General features: G+C 36.4%; 1 protein-coding gene across 4 annotated transcripts in view; it reads right to left on the reverse strand.

The window, feature by feature from the left end:
- Window positions 1-18,977, reverse strand: part of rock2a (rho-associated, coiled-coil containing protein kinase 2a) — a 34,763-nt gene that overhangs the window by 9,445 nt on the left and 6,341 nt on the right. For all 4 annotated transcript variants that reach the window (XM_043256333.1, XM_043256330.1, XM_043256332.1 and 1 more), the window contains exons 2-16: window positions 8,640-8,721; window positions 6,948-7,048; window positions 6,156-6,293; window positions 5,126-5,386; window positions 3,941-4,085; window positions 3,715-3,853; window positions 3,513-3,604; window positions 2,583-2,742; window positions 2,428-2,488; window positions 2,232-2,243; window positions 2,002-2,130; window positions 1,695-1,922; window positions 721-967; window positions 531-637; window positions 119-278 (exon numbers count right to left, since the gene is read on the reverse strand). In XM_043256333.1, the coding sequence (XP_043112268.1) occupies window positions 119-278; window positions 531-637; window positions 721-967; window positions 1,695-1,922; window positions 2,002-2,130; window positions 2,232-2,243; window positions 2,428-2,488; window positions 2,583-2,742; window positions 3,513-3,604; window positions 3,715-3,853; window positions 3,941-4,085; window positions 5,126-5,386; window positions 6,156-6,293; window positions 6,948-7,048; window positions 8,640-8,721 (2,062 nt within the window). The remainder of the gene's footprint in view (window positions 1-118; window positions 279-530; window positions 638-720; window positions 968-1,694; window positions 1,923-2,001; window positions 2,131-2,231; window positions 2,244-2,427; window positions 2,489-2,582; window positions 2,743-3,512; window positions 3,605-3,714; window positions 3,854-3,940; window positions 4,086-5,125; window positions 5,387-6,155; window positions 6,294-6,947; window positions 7,049-8,639; window positions 8,722-18,977) is intronic.

Below are 18,977 nucleotides of genomic sequence, written 5' to 3' on the forward strand. Positions count from 1 at the left end.
TTATCAATTCAACATTTAAAAGTAAGCTTTACTGTCAAGCTTCCTGTTTAAATAGGAAACTTGGAAACTCGTACAAAAAAAATTTAAATGGATCTTTAATGTCTTTAAACTCTCATACCCTTCACCGCCTCAGATTTGGCTCCTTCGATGGACTCGCTGATCTTGTTCTTGTCAGCAAGTCGAGCTTTTGTGGCCTTGTGTGCTGCCTCCTCCTGCTCCAAACCCTGCTGCAACATCTTCAGCTTATAGGTCATGTCAATCTGATTATTGCTCTTCTCCTATTGGGAGCAAAAACCAAAAGGGAGGGACATTACAAGAGTGTTTGGACATTAAATGCAACTAACAGTGAGTAAACCCCAATAAATCAGGTCTGTATCTCTCTAACCGCTATATGTGTACAACATTATTTCAGCAGGGAATGCTGGGAATGATTAACACTGTATGAGAAAGGCATTAATGACATTCGAATCCACAACCGCAGCCTATAATGATGTCACAACTGTCTCAGCAAAGAAGAATGATTTGTTTACCTTTTCCAAGTCTGTAAGCTTCTCCTGAAGTTGCCTCTTCTCCGCCTCAACTTTAGATAGTGCCTGTCTCACCTGTTTCACTTCCTCTTCCAAACCAGAGATGCGTCCTGAAGACAAGACGTGGAATGTGGATGAATACGCTCGAGGGTCAAATGAACACATCCATTCAAAGTAGAGGATATGCACTTACCCTGTAGATCAAAGATGGTCTCAGAGCCCTGGGTTTGCTCTCGTTTCTCTACGTCTAGCGCGGCCTGCAGGCTGATGTTCTCCCTCTCTAGTGTGAGTTTGCTGTTCTCCAGCATGCAGCATTTGTCCTGCAGTTCTCTCACGTGAGCCTCCAGCTGCTGCAGCTGCTTTGAGCTGTCTGTCTGAGTTTTACGCAGCCGCGCAGCAGCATCGGATTCCGCCCGCAGTAACGCATTTGCCTCATCCAGCTGTCGGAGAGAGAGTTTATAATGGGGATGCGACGCTATGTTTCTAGGATCACTCTGTTACTTGATCACACATAGCGAGAAAAACACATAGCCACGTGTTGCTCCAGGAAGACTGAAATTCTGGGAACTCTACTTTTAAGTAACTGAAAGTGGGTTTTAACAGATGCCGTATCAATCTGATTTAAGACTATGCAACAAAATGTCACAAGTACAAAATATTCCCATAAATGCTTAACTTCCAAACCATTCAAATACATATCATATTTACGTATTTATTATAACACACACCTATTAATTACATATTATATAAATGTAAACATTTAACTTTTAAACATTTGGGCTTGGAAGTCTCTTTTGCTCTGCCAGATTGGATTTACTTAAAAAAAAAAATAGTAGTTTAAAAAATTAAAAAGTAACTTTGCTGTTTTAATATTAAAATAACTGTCTTTTGTTTATTTAAAATATAAATTATTCCTGAAACGGCAAAGCTAAAAGTTCAGCCTCAGTGTGACATGATCACTCAGAAATTATGCTATGGGAAGAGTAGCATTTGAATATTTTTAATATCATATTATAATAGTCTTTACAGGCACTTAATAACTTTAAGAAATTTAATGCATCCTTTAATGCATCCAATAATTAATTTCTTTTAAAACAAAAAACAAAAAAAAAACCTTTTGACCCCAATTGCATGCATGTGTGTGTTCTTTCTCTCTAACCCACAAACCTGTTTCTGCAGGTGGATGTTCTTCTCATTAGAGATGTGCGAGTTCTGGTTTTTCTTCTTCATTTCATCCAGCTGATCCCTCAGACTATTCACTTCGTTCTCCAGGCCTCTCTTGCGTTCGGCTTCACTCTCTGCCCTGCGGTGACTCTCTACGCTCTTGTGCTGTAGGAGAGCTTTCTCTCTCTCCAACTGTCTCAGAGTCGTCTCCAACCCTTTTCTGCCATTTATCTATAACCACATGTTGTAAGATTACTGTATATTCCTGTACACGAATGGCTGAGATCTCAGAGCCGAAACACCCACTCACTTCTTCATCAAGCTCTTTGGTGATCTTCTCCAGGCGGCTACAGTTACTTCTATATTTTTGCTCCAGCTCATCTTTGGCCTGCATTTCATTGTTAAGCTGCTCTTCTAGAGAGTGAAGTTTCTTCTGGAGCTTAGTGTAAAATAAAGCAATTTAATACGGTATAAATATCCTACATTTATAAATTACCAAACAAGATCTATATATTAAGCAGAGAGAAAGTGAATACTTACTGCTAAATTGTCCTAAAGGGAAATAAAATTAAAAAGAGAGAAAAAAAATGTTATGGCCAGTGCAAGCACTAAGTCTAAGTCTCATATTAAGTCTCTACCCTCCAGGGACTACTGGATGATGTATATGCAGTCTCTACAGATCATAATGCAGTTAAATTAAATGTATAATATGATGACAAAAGTGTGCGTGTCATACCTCTGTCTTGGATGCAGGGTGATCTTTTTTCATTGCTGAACTGTTAACAGCATTCAGCAACCTACACAAAAAAACCCATCAGTTATCAACTGGTTTTGCATCAGGACAACAAGTACAGATCCAAGTGAAAAAAATGAAATAAAAACAGGTCTTACTGGTCTTCTTTAAAGTAGGTGAACCCCACAAATGGCAGCTGATTACCAACAAAGGCTTTGGGTGTGGGAAAGGTCTCCACTTCTCCTTTATCTTCCTCTATCTCATCGAAATTACTGGTGTCTATGTCACTGCTCAGCTCTGGAACCACAGGTGCTGCAGCTGCAGAGAGAATGGACAAAAAACGGTCACTGTGCATTTATAACAGCTGATGTAAACAACACTGATAGTAGAGATAACACTAATATTGCATCATGCTCACTTCTACCTCAAAGTCTTGCTTTGTCTTTACTTGGGTTACACTGAAATACGAATGTGTATTGAGTTATTATAGTTTTATTTTTTGATTTCAGTTTAATTAGAAATACATAAAAAGTGTTGCAGAAATGATCCGTTTTCAAAAAACGCATAACTAAACGTAATGTTTCTGGACACTTAATTGTTCAACTCTTCTAAATATTTTTAAATATTGTTATTAAAGTTTTCATTAAAACTTTTATTTTATCAAACTATTGTAATTTCACATTTATAATGCTAAAATTGTAATTTGATACATTTAAAATATATATTCTAAATGTCAAAATGAAGATTATTAAATAGGATTAAAAATCCACTTTAGAGTAGAATTTCTAATTTAACAAAGTTAACCTTTCATCTTAACCAAAAAGTTAATAAAATGTATTTTATGACATTTGTTTTATTAATATTATATTACCTTAGTTTTTTTTAGTTTCTTTTTTTAAGATGATTTGTTCATTTTTCCCCCATGAGAGCAGTGGTGCATAAAGGCAAGAAGGTATTTGAGAAATACATGCACTCACTTAATTAATTTTTTCTTCCCAGTAATATGACAAACATATTTATTACTCAAAATGCTTAAAATGTTTAAAATACACTGTAAACACACACAAGTATAATGGACATTTACTCACTCTCTCTAATGGTGCTGAAGGTCCATTGGTCGTTTTTAAAGAAAGGATGTCTTTTAATTTCTTCTACCCCATTTCGACCCAGACGAACCTCCCTACCAAATACAAGCATCCACAAAACATTTCATCAAAGAGGCTTGAACCCTGACAGCCGACCATCAATATGGAAATACACGGAAATGCATCTGTGCATCTAAAAGCTCACCTGTCTGTTAGGAAGGCACAGATGATATTTTTGGCTTCTTGAGAGATCTCAACGTCATCAGGAAAGTTAAGAGAGTTTTTATGGTCCATAATCTTACTGTAAGTCCCCACCAGAGAATCTGCGTAAAATGGTGTATCACCTACACACACACACAAACATTTATCTCATTTAATAAATATCACAAATGCACAATTTAGACAAATGCACATTCACATTTCTGACTCACCAACCAGCATCTCATAGATAAATACTCCCACCGACCACCAGTCACACTCGCGTCCATAGTATCCGTCCCCTCCCTGAGACTTGAGAACCTCCGGCGAGATGTAATCAGGGGTTCCAACCGCAGTGTCACAATGAACCATCCCCGTCTATTATCAACCAATCAATCAATAAGTCAACTAATAGGATGTTTGTCGATCTATAGACTCTACATTGCAATATATACAATTTAAAAAAAAAAACACTAATATCACATTATATTGCATTAAACACAAACGGAGATGTACTGGCAGCAATTAAAATATTTTTCTCAGTGTGCAGTTCTGCTTCTTTACTCTAGATGGCACTATATTATCACCAAGCAGTATGTCCAGCCTAGTTTTTGTGGCTAGATTGTGAATTTAACCAGGACTTGGGGGAAATAACTGGCAATAAAAGGGAAAAAAAATGCCCCACATATGCAAAATGTGGGGCAAATAAAACGTCCCTGTAGGGAATTTTATATATTGGTATCAGTTACATTTGACATATTCCATTCTAGTTCAGTGCTCCTGCCTACATACAAGATATTCATTAATATATTGATATAATATTGATATATTTGCTGTTTTAAATTTAAAGTTAAGAATTCACCTTCAGTGTTTTTATTGAATTGGATCTTTTTTCATCACTTCACCAAGCTCATAACATTTAAGTATCCCAGACTCAAATATACAATATAGTACAGCTATTGCTCTATAATAACAAAGTATAAAAGAGTTAAAGCAGAAAATGTACAGAACTGGATGACAATGTTACATTTAGGGCATCAAACACAACTGAGCCATTTGTGCTGATATCCTATAAAAACTAGATTAGGGGGGCTGGCTATAATTAACCTTTAATCAACATAAACTGAAAATCTTTGAAATACAGCAGCTTCTTAGCCTCAGTATGTCCCTAAGACCTCTGAATCCACCTGAGGTCTTCCTCACTCAGACATAAAGGAATGAGAGGACGGCTGAGTTTTTCTTTGCTCCTTTGAGTTTGGACAAGAACTGGCATGTGTTCAAGGTATTTGTCATCTAATTACATCCAAGAGTGACCTAAAAATCCCTGCACTCAGGGTGAAAGCACCCGGTCAAAAGCTGACCAAAGCAAGCCTGAGGTTTTGATCAGTTGGCACTGCAATAACGGGTTATCCTCTTACCCCATCCATTTTCATGCATGTCCCAAAGTCAGCGAGTTTGAGGTGTCCGTAGCGGTCCAGCAGCATGTTATCTGGTTTGACGTCGCGGTGAATAAAGCCCATGGAGTGGATGGCGTCCAGAGCTAACACAACCTCAGCAGTGTAAAACTTTGCCCACTTCTCTGGAACGTCGTATGTACTGGTGAGATTGACAAGATCTCCTCCTGGCATATATTCCATTACCATGTACAGAGAGCGGTCATCCTGGAAGGCACAGCACAGCTGGGGAAAGACAAGAACGAATTGAGAATGTTTTTATTATTAATTATACTTTTATATACAGACATATATACAAAAACTCACACACACTTGCACACATATAAATACATATACACATACAAAAACACACACACACACACAAAAGAAAAAAAAATTGTCATTTAAATTAAAATCTTACTAACTCAATATTTTTTGTTAGCAAATTAAAAGTGTCACATTTCATTTAAAGTAACAGTAATAAATCATCATATGAATCAGTAAAAACATATAATTTGAAGGGTTTTTTTATGTTTAAGAAAGAAGCCTTCTGCTTTACCAAGGATGCTTTTGTGATACAATAAATACAGTAAAAGCAGCAAAACTATAAAACACACTTGATTGTTTTTTACTTTTTTAAGATTTGAAATGTGATTTATTCCTGCGATGGCAAAGCTGAATGTTCAGCTGTCAATATTCCAGTTTTCAATGTCCTAATCACAAGCTTTCACAAATCATTCTTGATATGCTGACTTAGCTCTCTAGAATCATTTCTTGTTATTATACAGTAAAAAAACAACAACAAAAAACAACAACAAAACTTACTGCTCCCAAACTTTTGAATAATGTGCATATTGGATAGCCATGCAATATATAACACTTGAAAACAGCATATTTGTTATATTTATATATCAAACCATAGTGAGTATTTGTGCATGAAAATGCATTGAAAAAAAGTTTATGGCTTCAAAAAATATATACATAAAAAAAAAAAAAAAAAGTCAACGCATCTTACCTGCACGACCCATGGGCTGTCAGCAAACGCCATGATGTCACGCTCCTCCCAAAAGAAGGCAGAATCTGAACGTTTGATCATTTCAAACTTGCTGAGCACCTTCATTGCATACACCTTTTGAGAGGCCTTATGCCTAACCTGCACAAACACGCAATCAGATCATAACAAAACATCGCACAGCGTCTGTGAGAATTACTAACAAAATGCATTATTCAATTTCTAACAGGACTTGTGCCTTATTCCCAAAATGATTAAAAACTAAAACTAATAAATACTCTGTGAGAGACTGTTTCGCCTTCAACACAGACAAGCCACATTTTAAAGCACCCTCTGTTGTTGTGCTTTAGGCATAATGCACCCACACAGTCCCTGTCAGACAACTGACAGAAGAATACTGGGTAATCATGTTGTTTGTGTCTGCAGGCTTGTCCAGACGTATCCCACTGCATCTCTCCCCTGACTATCACAAACACACACCTAGAGTGACGGCACAATGCCAAACTACACATGCTCTCTTTTTTTTTAACATGTAAATACACAATTATTCGACAGGAACGACACAGAACTGTGAATGAATGTGCACACACTTTAACCCATCCATAAGACAAGCAATTAATACAGCAGTGCAAGCAATAACTTAATGTAACACAAATTTGGCACTAAATGTACTCAAAACTAGCTATAGGATAATAACAAAGCACAAAAGAAAAAAAACAATGGGAAAAAGATTTGTTAGTTTTCTTAACAGTCAACAAATATGTGTTTAAATGCACCCTGAGATTTTTTTCTTACCAGCTGGACCTCCCCGAACGCCCCTCTACCGATCACCTTCACTCGGTCAAAATCATCTGGTTTCATCTGGAGCTCCCTCGTTTGGCCCATAACCTTCTCATCTGTATGCAGAAGACATCAAAGTTCTCATAACACGTCACATTTCCTTGGTCATGTCATGAACAGAAAGATTTACTTTTCTGGTGACCTGTCAGGTCTCTTAATAATAATGACTGATATAAAATGGACATAATTGTAATAATATAAAATAACAATAACATTTATAACAATACCAACAATAACTACATACACACACTCATTTTGCCAGTATTTACCATCAATAACTCTTAATCAGGGTTGTATCGTATTTAATGTTTGACAAGAATGAAAAAGAGGCTGCGAGGAATGGAAGTATATCCATTCAATGGACAAAACATCTTTCTAAAAACTTTAGATTTCAGACTTGATAAAACGGACCCTGTTTTGTTGCAAGCTGTGAAAATTACACTTTATACAGCGCAAGGCATTGTATAGACATAAATCTGTCCCTCACTTCCTCATTTTCATTTAATTCAATATGATGTCTAACCTAAATAAGTTCTACTGGCAAAATAACCAAATAGTTGAGTATTTTTTGTTGCTATTGCCGCATAAATCCCATTTATCATTAATGTTCTCTCTCTCTGTAAATATGAATAAATAAATAAGTGTTTTAAACATGCACATGTTTAGTTAAAGTTCAGTAGTTAATTCATCAAAACACTGAGCATATTTAGCGTGACAGCAACATCAGGAATGACAATTATCAAAGAGAAGTGCAGACAGTTCGCACAGTCTGGATGAGAGGACTGTTGAGTCACACTCTCTCTTCCAAACCAAACATCATAATGTCCATACAGCCCTGCTGGTCTCCATGACAACAGGCAGAATAAGGAACAAAATCGGGACAATGTGATAATTAGTCAAAAGTTTAATAGTGCATGAACAGAACACAGACACAGATGCGTTCACACAGGCATGCTACTTGGCTACTGAATTTAATCTAATACTACTGATAACTTAAAACTAATTAAATACTAAATTACTGGGAACAATTGTGAAGTAAGATGAACTGTGTTGAAAAAACTATATATGTCAGCACCAATCCAGCCATTCTCCAAATTGCTAATCTCCTAACCTTCTGGCATTGGGATGCTGAAACCTATCCAAAAGGTACCTAGCCACAGGAAGGAAGACTGGACGACCAGTCCATAACAGATCTTATAATAAAGCACCTGGTTTTCCATACAGATTAATATTAACCAAACCAAAACTTCATTAGCTTATGAGAATGTGCACCTCCTACAGTCAAACTTTGTTTAATCTGCGAGGCCTAAAAAAGAAAGCCCCGAGTGTCCTGCAATGAACTGCACAGGAGATGTATTAAACCCCTTCATGACATCAATTCCAAGACATTTCTTCATACCAAACAAACCAAATTAAACTGCAGTTTTCACAGTTATTTATGGGATGAGCTTCAGTTTTGTAAAGTGAGGGGCCCAAATTAGGAAGAGTCACTCAAAACAATTCAACTCAAATAAATGCTGTTGATGTTCTAGCAGGAAGCTGCCTCATTGTAGAACTTGATGCCACCATTAAGTATTTCCTTTACCCGCAGAATAACACAAAACAACAATCAGAGAAAAACATGGCTCCTTAAAAGCAGATACTCACATCTGTTCAAGAATGTCTCGATGTTCTTATTTTTACGTAAGGCTGGAAAGTCCAAGTCTAAAACCAGGGCATTCATGGAATCCTGAAACAGAAAGACGAACACTTTGAGTAAAGCATTAAAATAACGCTCTTCTTGCAAATAGCATTTATACAAAGCGAACATGTCTATGTTTTTCTTACACATCCTTGGAAAATTTCTAAAAGCATATATACTTATTCATATTCTATATATATTCTTACCCGGTGTACTTATTTATTTATTTATTTTTTGGCAAAAGTGATCACAAACTGCTATGAAAGGCCAGTGTAGAAGAACTGCTCTTAGAAGTATGATCTTATTTCTTCTCTTTCCTTAATTCTAAACATAATGTTGTAATAATATAAAAGTCATGTGCTCTGCATACATGCATATAAACCTTTGTGACAACCACTCCACAAAACAGAATCAGAAGCGAATCAGAACCAGTAGATAAAATGAGAAGCACTTTATGTGAAGAATTGTAGCTAAGCGATTTAACAATTTAGAAAACTAATCCCATCTGGTTACTGTTTTGAAAATGTCTATTTGTCTGGGGAAAAAAAAAAACAAATGTTAAATCTCTTTTACTTAAACCCTGAGTGGAATGAGCTACAGGCATATTTCAAGGACAGGAAGTTTAATGGCTAGGCAGAACTTCCAGCCTGAAGAAATTAAGATTGATAAATCAGCAAGGCTTTACAGTCAGTAGATAATAAAAGAACATCCACTTCCCGAAGCCTGATCTGACAAGTCATTCATCTTTTTTTTTTTTTTTTTTTTTTTTAAATTACAGCCTTTGTTAACCACAACACACTTCACCTTTTTTGGGCATCTAGATGATGTTCTGCCCTAAGGGAATGCTGTGTATAATGAACGGAAATGCATTTAAAACAATTAAGCAGACATCGAGGCCACCAGACCCATGGATTTGTTCTTGCACATGCAGACTGAGGTGATGGCTGGTGGTTATGGCACTGCTGCGCTTGTAAAGTGCTTTAAAGCAAGACCAGGTCTGTTGTGACCGACATACCAGGCATGGTCTCGCTGGAAACCCTTACCGGAAAAGCATTCGGAATGTCCAGCGGCCACACCTCTCCCCCTCCTCTCCCTTTTTCACTCTCTCTCCTGCCCTGCCTTCAACTTCCAAAAGTTATCTACCCTTTACTGCACAATGCGAAATCTTCATGGACACAATCTTCACTTTTCTTTATAAATGCACCTGTTCTGCCTCACTTTACTCTACAGCAGGCCAGGGGGATACATATCAGGTAAAAATCAACACAATTAACATAGTAATGATTTTAATGTACTTTTTATTTGGCCATTAGTCTGCACCAATAGGCCAGATTTGCTCCATGTCATGACTCCAGTAAAAGACATTTTAATGCATATTTCACATTTCATGATGATGGTTCTTTTAAAATCATACTGAGAATGCTTCTATTTGGCGGGGGACAAAAAAGTGATTTAAAAATATATTTAGTGATTTAAAAATATTGGATGCCAAGTCAAGTTATTCAAATAAAAAAAAATGCACAAAGCTTATTAAAAAAATAACTCTGATCCAACATCTATTGTGTCTTTAACTAATATGTACTAACATATAAATTATTTAAATCATTGTACTCACTGTTTACTTTTGTACATTGCACTTTTTACATAAAAAATGGGGTGTGAATCGGCACAGGTTTCACAATTCAATTCACTTATTCATATATAATTCATTATTGTTAAGAATTCAAAGTACGCCTAAATATAGCTTCAAAATATACAAGAAAATAGAATTTAATAAAAGAGGATAACAAAGACAATGCATCACTCGTGTGACAAAAGTATGGAAATTATGTCATGGGCTACAAACAAATAAGGCATATTCGATTATCTATGCAGAATCGTCCACACATGCGTCGCGATGCAATGATTAATTTTGATACCCCTACATACAAATAAGGCTGGACGATATGGCCAAAATGTATATATCACAACATATTTCTTAATTTTAGTCAATACTATATAATTCCGATATTGATATGAACACTATTTATCCTAATAAAAAACACGTAGGCTGTTACATGTCACTTTCTACGTTCCGCTCGGTCTTGCACACAGCCACGTCCGCATATATACTCAATTGCAGATGAGCGCGGACTAGTGTCGTCACGGCACCAACATCGCTGTGTTCAGTACAGATACCAGTGAAAATCCACTGTTTTCTGTACCAAAGCTAAAAACAAAAACGTGCTAATTAAAAACAAAGCTACTTTCATAGTAGTTCTGGAGTAGTTCTTGTTTTTGTATTTATGTCCTCAAGGAGACAACAGATGCTGAAAACATGGCGAGCATCACACATTCTTTAATGTAGTAAAAAAACTGCATGTCTGCCATTCATTCATTCATACATTCACACAGAGCATCGTAGAACATGTAGGATTCATATTTGAATTGATTTTTACAGATACTAGGGGTGTAACGATAAACTAACAGCACCGTTCGGTTTGCTGTGGGGGTAGGGACCATGTCATCTTACCAGCAACAAAGCAGCAACTTTTTCTTTATTAACTTTGGCTTCACATTTTAGTGCAATCAGCATACCTGAGCAAACAAAAATGACATAACTCCAAATGTAGACTAGTCTGGCAAGATGCCCGATTAAAGCTGGTCGCACACTAGATGAGAAGCGCCCCGTCGCATCTTTACGTTGTTTTACGGCGTGTGCAGACACCGAGTGGCGCCTCAGGTGCACGCAAGCTCGTAGAAATTAATGTGTATAAATTTTAAAGACATGGCACGGCGCTCCTTGTAGTACTTCTGACACTTGTGTGGCAGCAGAACAGGATTTTAATGATCATCATTAAAGACTTGACACCGTGTGTACGATGCGACAAAATACAATAGAACCTATTCTGCTGTCTATACTGGATGTGGCGTGGCACAACAAATTCCCAACAGAATGCTGAAGTCTTCGTTTCAAATGAATCAGGCTAAAAGACTAAAAAAAACTGTTAATTCAGTAAGTGATTTGACATCATCCAGCTAAATTCTTTAGGAAACACTGCAAAGCATCATGGGACTGACATTCGATTGAACTGACGTCTAGTGTGTGCCCGTTACGTTTCATCAACAGCACATTTCCCACTACAGAGCACTTCAAATACAAAACTTCTATTTAAGGGAAAAAAACACACTGTCTATCTCAAGTACACACAGGCAGGAAATGACACCTGCCACCAGAGAAGCTGCTGTAGTGTCATAGAGCAGTTTAGAGATGACATCGTTTCTTCCTCTGGCCCCCTCTCCTATACAGCCACCATAGACACGAAACAGAACATACCAAAACACACCAAAGTAAACATTTAAAACATCAGGATGGTGTGAGGTGTGCTGAAAAGACCAAAAATATAAGGGGCCCAGCGGTACCCATGAACACACATGTAACCCACCTGTGCAAACATCTACAAAAGAGAACCACATCTTCAGCTTAAAATTGTGGCTCCATTTTCAACCCAACACACGCAAAGTATCACCTTTTGCCTGTGCTTTGCTTAAAGTTTAACTTGAAACTGTGCCATTTTGCACCACTAAATATGTGCCATTTTGCACATTAACCTGAGAAAAGTATTTTAATACTTAACCTTTAACTGAACGTTCTTACAGAGCTGAACAAACCTTTGTTGATGTGCAAAAGGTTAGACTTGACCTTCAGCCTCTACAGGATAAAAAAAAAAAAAAAAAAAAAAAAAAAAACAAAACAAAAACGTATTAAAAGCATTGCAGGTTGTACGAATGCCATTTCTTTAATTGCTTCAAATCACTTCAAACGACTTTATTGCACTTTAGAACCAGAGATCAATGTGTGCATGCAACTCTGGCCAACTAAAAGAAAACTGTTAAAATGCCTATACAATTATTTATTTATAATATTGTGTCTGCAGGTCAAAGCACAAATAAAGTATTGAAGAGTTGGCCCTTTTTGTGCCATTCAAACACTGATGTGAAGGCTTTTTCCCTCCAAGTGTTTTACTCACTTATACAGTATCATATACATATATGTATACATTGAGAAAATAGGTTACAAAAATTATCTAAAAAAAAAAAAAAAAAAAACTAACACAGGACTATGACCGTGGGTTATTTTGAGTTATAGACTTGCACATTAATGAAAAAACAACATTGTTGTTATGAAACATGCATAAAATTCATGTTAAAGCAAAAGGCAAATGAAAACACGAGTGGGAGTTAAAAATACTGCATCTCGGCACTTTAACATTACCTCTCTCTCTCTCTCTCTCTCACACACACACACACACACACACACACACGCACACACACAAAAAAATGGTGAGTCACTCCCACCTACACACACACAACCTCCAACACTAACTGCAATAATGACAAATGATTATCCACGCTTCAGTTAAACCCGCAGACATCCTCTGGCTCAAACAACCCTTATTCTCACACTTTCAACCTCATGTTACTGGCAACCATTCTGTTTATTAGCTCCCCTGTGTGCAGCAATTGGCTATACACTGATAAAACAAGCTGATTAGCAGACCGATATTTAAACATTTGCAACATGAATTATGTTTAGAACTTTTAAAAGCACATGACAACGTTCCCCGATACAAAAGGTGCCAACCTGTAAAGTTCACTGCACATTGTTTGCTGCTGAAAAGCATGCTAAACTATCTTTATTTTGTAATAATTTCTCAGCATCATGCAGCCTGATGCATTTAGTTACAAGCTGTTTTGGAAGCCAAACACTTCAATTGAACCGAGGCTGAAGCCAGTATCTAGAGAGAAGGGTGGCAGATGGCTGATATAACATCAATACATGTAATAAACGTTTATGATGGCAATGAGACATGCTGAAATTAAAATGTAAAATGCTGCTCAATATTTACTCGAGATTAACTACAAACATTTGTACAGAAAATGTTTAAGATGTTGGTAGATTTTGGAACAGACAAAAAGGGAACGATCACTTCAGCAAATCCACCAAGCAGTTTGCAACGATACCATTTTTTCAGAACCGATCCGATCCTGAAAATATTGAGCATCTGCCGATACCGATCCAATCTAACACCATTCTCTGTGTTGACCTGATCATTACTCTTAATCTACTACATATTTATAAAAAAAATATATAATAAATATTATGACAAAAATACTAATATAGACTAATTAAGTGGTTAACTTAGCAGCAAATGATACTTGAGAAAAATCATGGGTGCGCAATCATTTTATAAAATTAAGTCAAACATTTTTATTTACAAATAAAAGTGAATAAGTGGAGGCCTAAATCTGGTAAAATGTTACACATTCATTGCATTTTATTGTTGTAAAATACAGTCATGAAAAAACAATAAGCAAAATTAATATATACTATAAAATTAAAAAGACATTTCTTTCAAACGTATGGCACAGTAATGAAGACAGCAACATGTGGTAGATAAAACAGAACAAGAAAGACTATTAATAACCTTTCATTGTGCAGAAAAATACTATAATATGGAAGTCTCCAATACAGATCACTTATGTGCATACAAAGCCCATATGGGCATCCCGTGTGCAGAATGAGTCCCAGCGCTCAGCCCTCCAAGTCTGCATAGAAAAGGGGAAGAGATATTGATAAATCTGCACTTATATTGAGCGTTTCTCTTGACAACTTATCGAGTGCTCTTTAAGAGTGTTTAATGGTTTTGACTGTAGTCACCAAACGTGGCGCACAGTTTGAATGCTAAATGGAGGACAGACAGCCTAAGATGAGAGAATTGATTTTAAAAAAATGATTTAAATAGTCATCTGTTTCTCACACTGAGCGATTCAGAACACATGAAATATAGTGCACGAAAATTTTATGGTGCTTTAGAATGTTTGTGCCTTTTGTGGGACTCGACAATAACACACAATAGTATACACATTATGCACAATATCGGAATTGGATCAGTCTCGTCTGATCGATACCCGATCCACAGAAAATGACCTTATTGGACCCAATATCGATTCGGAGTAAATAAAATAAAACATTCTGCTATTTAATAAGTCTGTCAGATACATTGGAGTGTCGTTACCATCAGATTTTCACAGTTGTACACACTATTTCCTGAAACATATAACACATTTCTCAAAACTAATCAAAGCAAAAAATCAAAACCTCAAAAATTTCGAATTGAAATCAGTAGCACCACACTTTGGCACACGTGACGTGCAAATTAACTGCGAAATTCAACAATCATAGAGATAAAGTTTGGTATTTGTACATGCTTGCCTTGCTAATTTATGAATATTTAATTCATATTCGTGTTTTTATTTTCAGACATGACACGCATTACGAACGACCTGTTTTTGCTATCAAGTGTAACAATTCTGTAAAAATGTTAAGCAGCACAACTGTATTTAAAACCAATAATATTGTGAACCAAATTAGCATATTAATGATTTCTTATGGGTCATGTGACACTGCTGGCTTAAAAATGACTTCATGCATTTGCATTTCTGTCGCACTGTACAAGAACCTGCACGTTACAGAGATTTCACTATGTGAAGATTTCCTAGTCAGCAATAGGCAGGCAGAGAAAGTGTCGGAGGGCAGGATTTCTGTAACTCTTGAAAGTATTGGGAAAAGGTTTCCTGGTTGTTTTGACTGAGGGGGCGAGAGGAACAGCTGCTGTTCCCGAGTAAAAATGGACAAGGCCACTATCACACCACCTTATATGGCTGTGTTTCTCCTATCTGCCCACAGAGAAAAAGAGAGAGAGAAAGCGAGAGAGAAGGCGAATAAAAGGAGGGAGGGACCTGATAACTTCTGGAAAGAATTAAAAAGCCAAATTTTACAAGATACTTTTACATATTAGTCTTCTCATTCAGGAAAGAGGGTTTATTTCTAAAAATCTATCAAAACATATCAAAGCTTCCTCGTGAATATACATTTTCTGCATGTATGATTGCATTTTCTTATTAAATTATTACGAACACACATCTTAGTTAACTCTGAATTTCGTGTAACCACTGAGAATTTCATCAGCAGCATTTCCACTTGATTTCAGACTGACCCGTCAAAACGGGCCGTACACGTTCCTATGAGAGTCATTATATTAAGCACCTTTAGGACAAGAGCTGCAAGTGATTCTTGCAACTCATGTGTTTGAAGTATAATTTCATAATTGTCCAACAAACCACTTTTGTCTCTCTTTAAGCAACCGAAACAAACAAATAAAGTGTTCCACTCATCTATCAATCCACATATCCAGTAGTGGCTATTCAGTGGATTCAATTGTACTGAAGATGAATTGAATGCAGTGTTCTGCTCCTCACTTTGGTTGTTGAATGCACACAGACACATATCAATGATGTGAAGGCCTAAGAAGTGCAGCGTCTACTTGTGGAAAACAATGAATGATATTGGCTGCATTCCAAAACATAATGAGCTGCCTATGTAGACAGCATTTTAAAAACCCTAATATACTTGAATCATAATCAAAAAACAAACTGGTGTGAGGTCATTTCCAACAAAATAAGGCAAAAATAAAGTTTGTTTAGCTCATTTTATCCTCCCATACTCAAGAGCTTATAAATTGTCTGTTCTTACCAGAATCCAAGCTTCATGGTCTTCCGGCAGTTTTCCAACAAAAAATTTTTTACTCATCTATCAGTTGATTTATCCTGCAGTGCTAATTGCAGTAATTTGTATGTTTTATTTAGTAATAACAACAACAACAACAACAACAACAACTATTCAACTACTACGAGATGAAAAAAAGAAGCTATTTTTACATAATAAAAAGTACAATATCGCAATATGAACGATATAGTGACTTGATGGCGTATTTCTATGGATGCACCAAATGTCCTGCCGAAAATAAAGAATACTGAACAATGATGTGATGTGATCAAATATGCATGCCCTAATGCAGCAAACATGACGGAGAAAAGACAGCGAGAAACTGTTTAGTACTGCATCGCATGTCTTCTGTAAAAAGAGGAAAGGATGATTTTTATGATTTCAAGGCATGTGACAATGCGATACGCGCATCTTACCAAATTAGTAATGAGAATCATTTATAAATCTGCTGCTGTCAAAAAAAGAAGCACTGAGGACTTCCTGCTGGTTTCAGTCTAAATAAAAGCTCCATTAACATTAATGAATGTTAGCATTGTAATATTACGGTTGTTCTGTTAAATAAAATTAAAAAGCCAGTACAATGTTTAAAAATAATTTACTCCATGTAGTGTCCATTTCTTTTATTTAACATTTAATACTGAAGGCATCCAAGTTATTTGACCTATTACAAAAAAAAAAAGTAACAATAGTTACCTTCCCTGGAAATCGGTTACTTTGTGAGAAGTAAACCATTACTTTTTTAAAGTAACTTGCCCAATACTGGTCACTACTATTAATGCAGCTTCTGCCGCCTTATGACAATAGATTTACACTTCAGCGTTTCTGCCTATATAAAAAGGTACCAATTATGAAGTTTTATTTGAGTTACAGTGATGCCTAAGAAGACAAATGCCTATATATGCAGCAGACAACAAGGTGCCTCACTAGGTCTTGGAATAGATCCACTGTGCGAGGGGATGCCACACTTCAGTTTCACTGCAGAGAGATCCTGTAACTCCAAAAAAACCTGATACATTATTTATGAAAAGTGACTGGAGCAACATTAAACCATTAAACAGCTGCTCATCAACAATATAATGCTGAATTACAGCAGTCAGCACATCCTCCATCCCTCGGTATCAGAGATCAGAAAGCAAAGTACATGCACGTGCTTGAACTCGGTCGGCTTGATAGGAATGTGATGAGAGGTACACTTCACTCCTTCTCCCAAAGACACCCATACTGTACACACCTAATAACTTCAGCAGGCTCCATAACTCATGTGTTTATTAATGTGTCAGACGGCTCGCTGAAGAATGTAGATCAGTGGTTTTTCCAGTGCAATAAAGATAACAAATCATATCCATTTTGAATGAAACTCTGTAGACTCACACCATGAAGCTGGTCAGCTTCACATACCACCCTTGATGGGGTGCTAAAGAGTGTTCAAAGGCATTCTCTATCCTCCGTTAGTTAGTCAGACGTTTTAATTAGCCTAATTTGCTAATGCCACTAGTCCAGTTAAAACGGGTCTCATCCTTCAGCGCACGCAGAGACAGGATTACACGAGAACAGAGTGCACGCCAAAAAAAAGCGAAATATTCCAGTGGAAATTGAGACACGGAGAAGGAACATTCAAAACATCTGTTCATAAATTACAACGACTAAGATCAGTTTCAGCCAAAATGGAAAAAAGCTTGTTAATAAACAACTTAATAAACTGCTTCAGACAACAGCTACCTCAAATAATCAACAAATTATTATATATACACACACACACACTAGTTATTTTTATTTAAAAACATTAATGCTTTTTTCTGCATTAAATTGATAAGTGAAGACATATATAAGACAGTATAATGTTGCAAACTTAATCATCAGAATTCTGGGAAATAATGCATCACCTAAGTTCACAAATACACAACCATTTTCAATATGAATTATTTTTAATAAAGAAATGTTTCTTGAGCACAGAATTGATGTATTAGAATGACTTCTGATGGATCATGGGACACTGAAGACTGGAGAAATGCTGCTTAAAATTCTGCTTCGCCATCACAGGTTTAAATATAAATATTTACTTTATTTGTTATAATCATTTTAATGTTTCACAATGCATTATTATTTTCACTGTATTTTAATCAAATAAATGCAATATATAAAGAGGGTTTTTTTTCTCAGCACTGCTAGACAGAGAAAACGTTCATCTCCTGTAGATGACACATCTCACGTCCACCATGGCAGTCAGATAAAACTTAATGACAACACACAACTTCTCAGCAGCACAAACCATACCATAAAGCATCATACAAACAAGCTACAGTTGCAGTCCAGATGAACAACAGAACAGACTACAGTGTGCATGCAGCTGTCTGCTTATGAAGCTCTGCATTAAAACACATCTTCCTGTGAAGCTCCATTTGCCCTCAAATCCCTTCTGAAACCACTGTTGGTCAGTTTTCAATGTGGCTGATGCATTCTGGTACTTTATACCAAGATGTTGGTTTCTAGAAACCACACTGGCCAAACCTTTCATTTCAGTCACCATTTCTATTCTAGGAAAGAGGTGTTCAGGGAGAACCTTTTGACAACCCAATATTTTCTGAAAAACATAGAACAAGTTATATTTCATTAAAAGATTAGTTCACCCAAAAATAGAAATTCTACTGTCATTTACACACAATCATGTTGTTCCAAACCAATTTTAGCAGCACTT

Source organism: Puntigrus tetrazona, chromosome 13, assembly GCF_018831695.1.
Source record: "Puntigrus tetrazona isolate hp1 chromosome 13, ASM1883169v1, whole genome shotgun sequence".
NCBI lineage: Eukaryota > Metazoa > Chordata > Actinopteri > Cypriniformes > Cyprinidae > Puntigrus > Puntigrus tetrazona.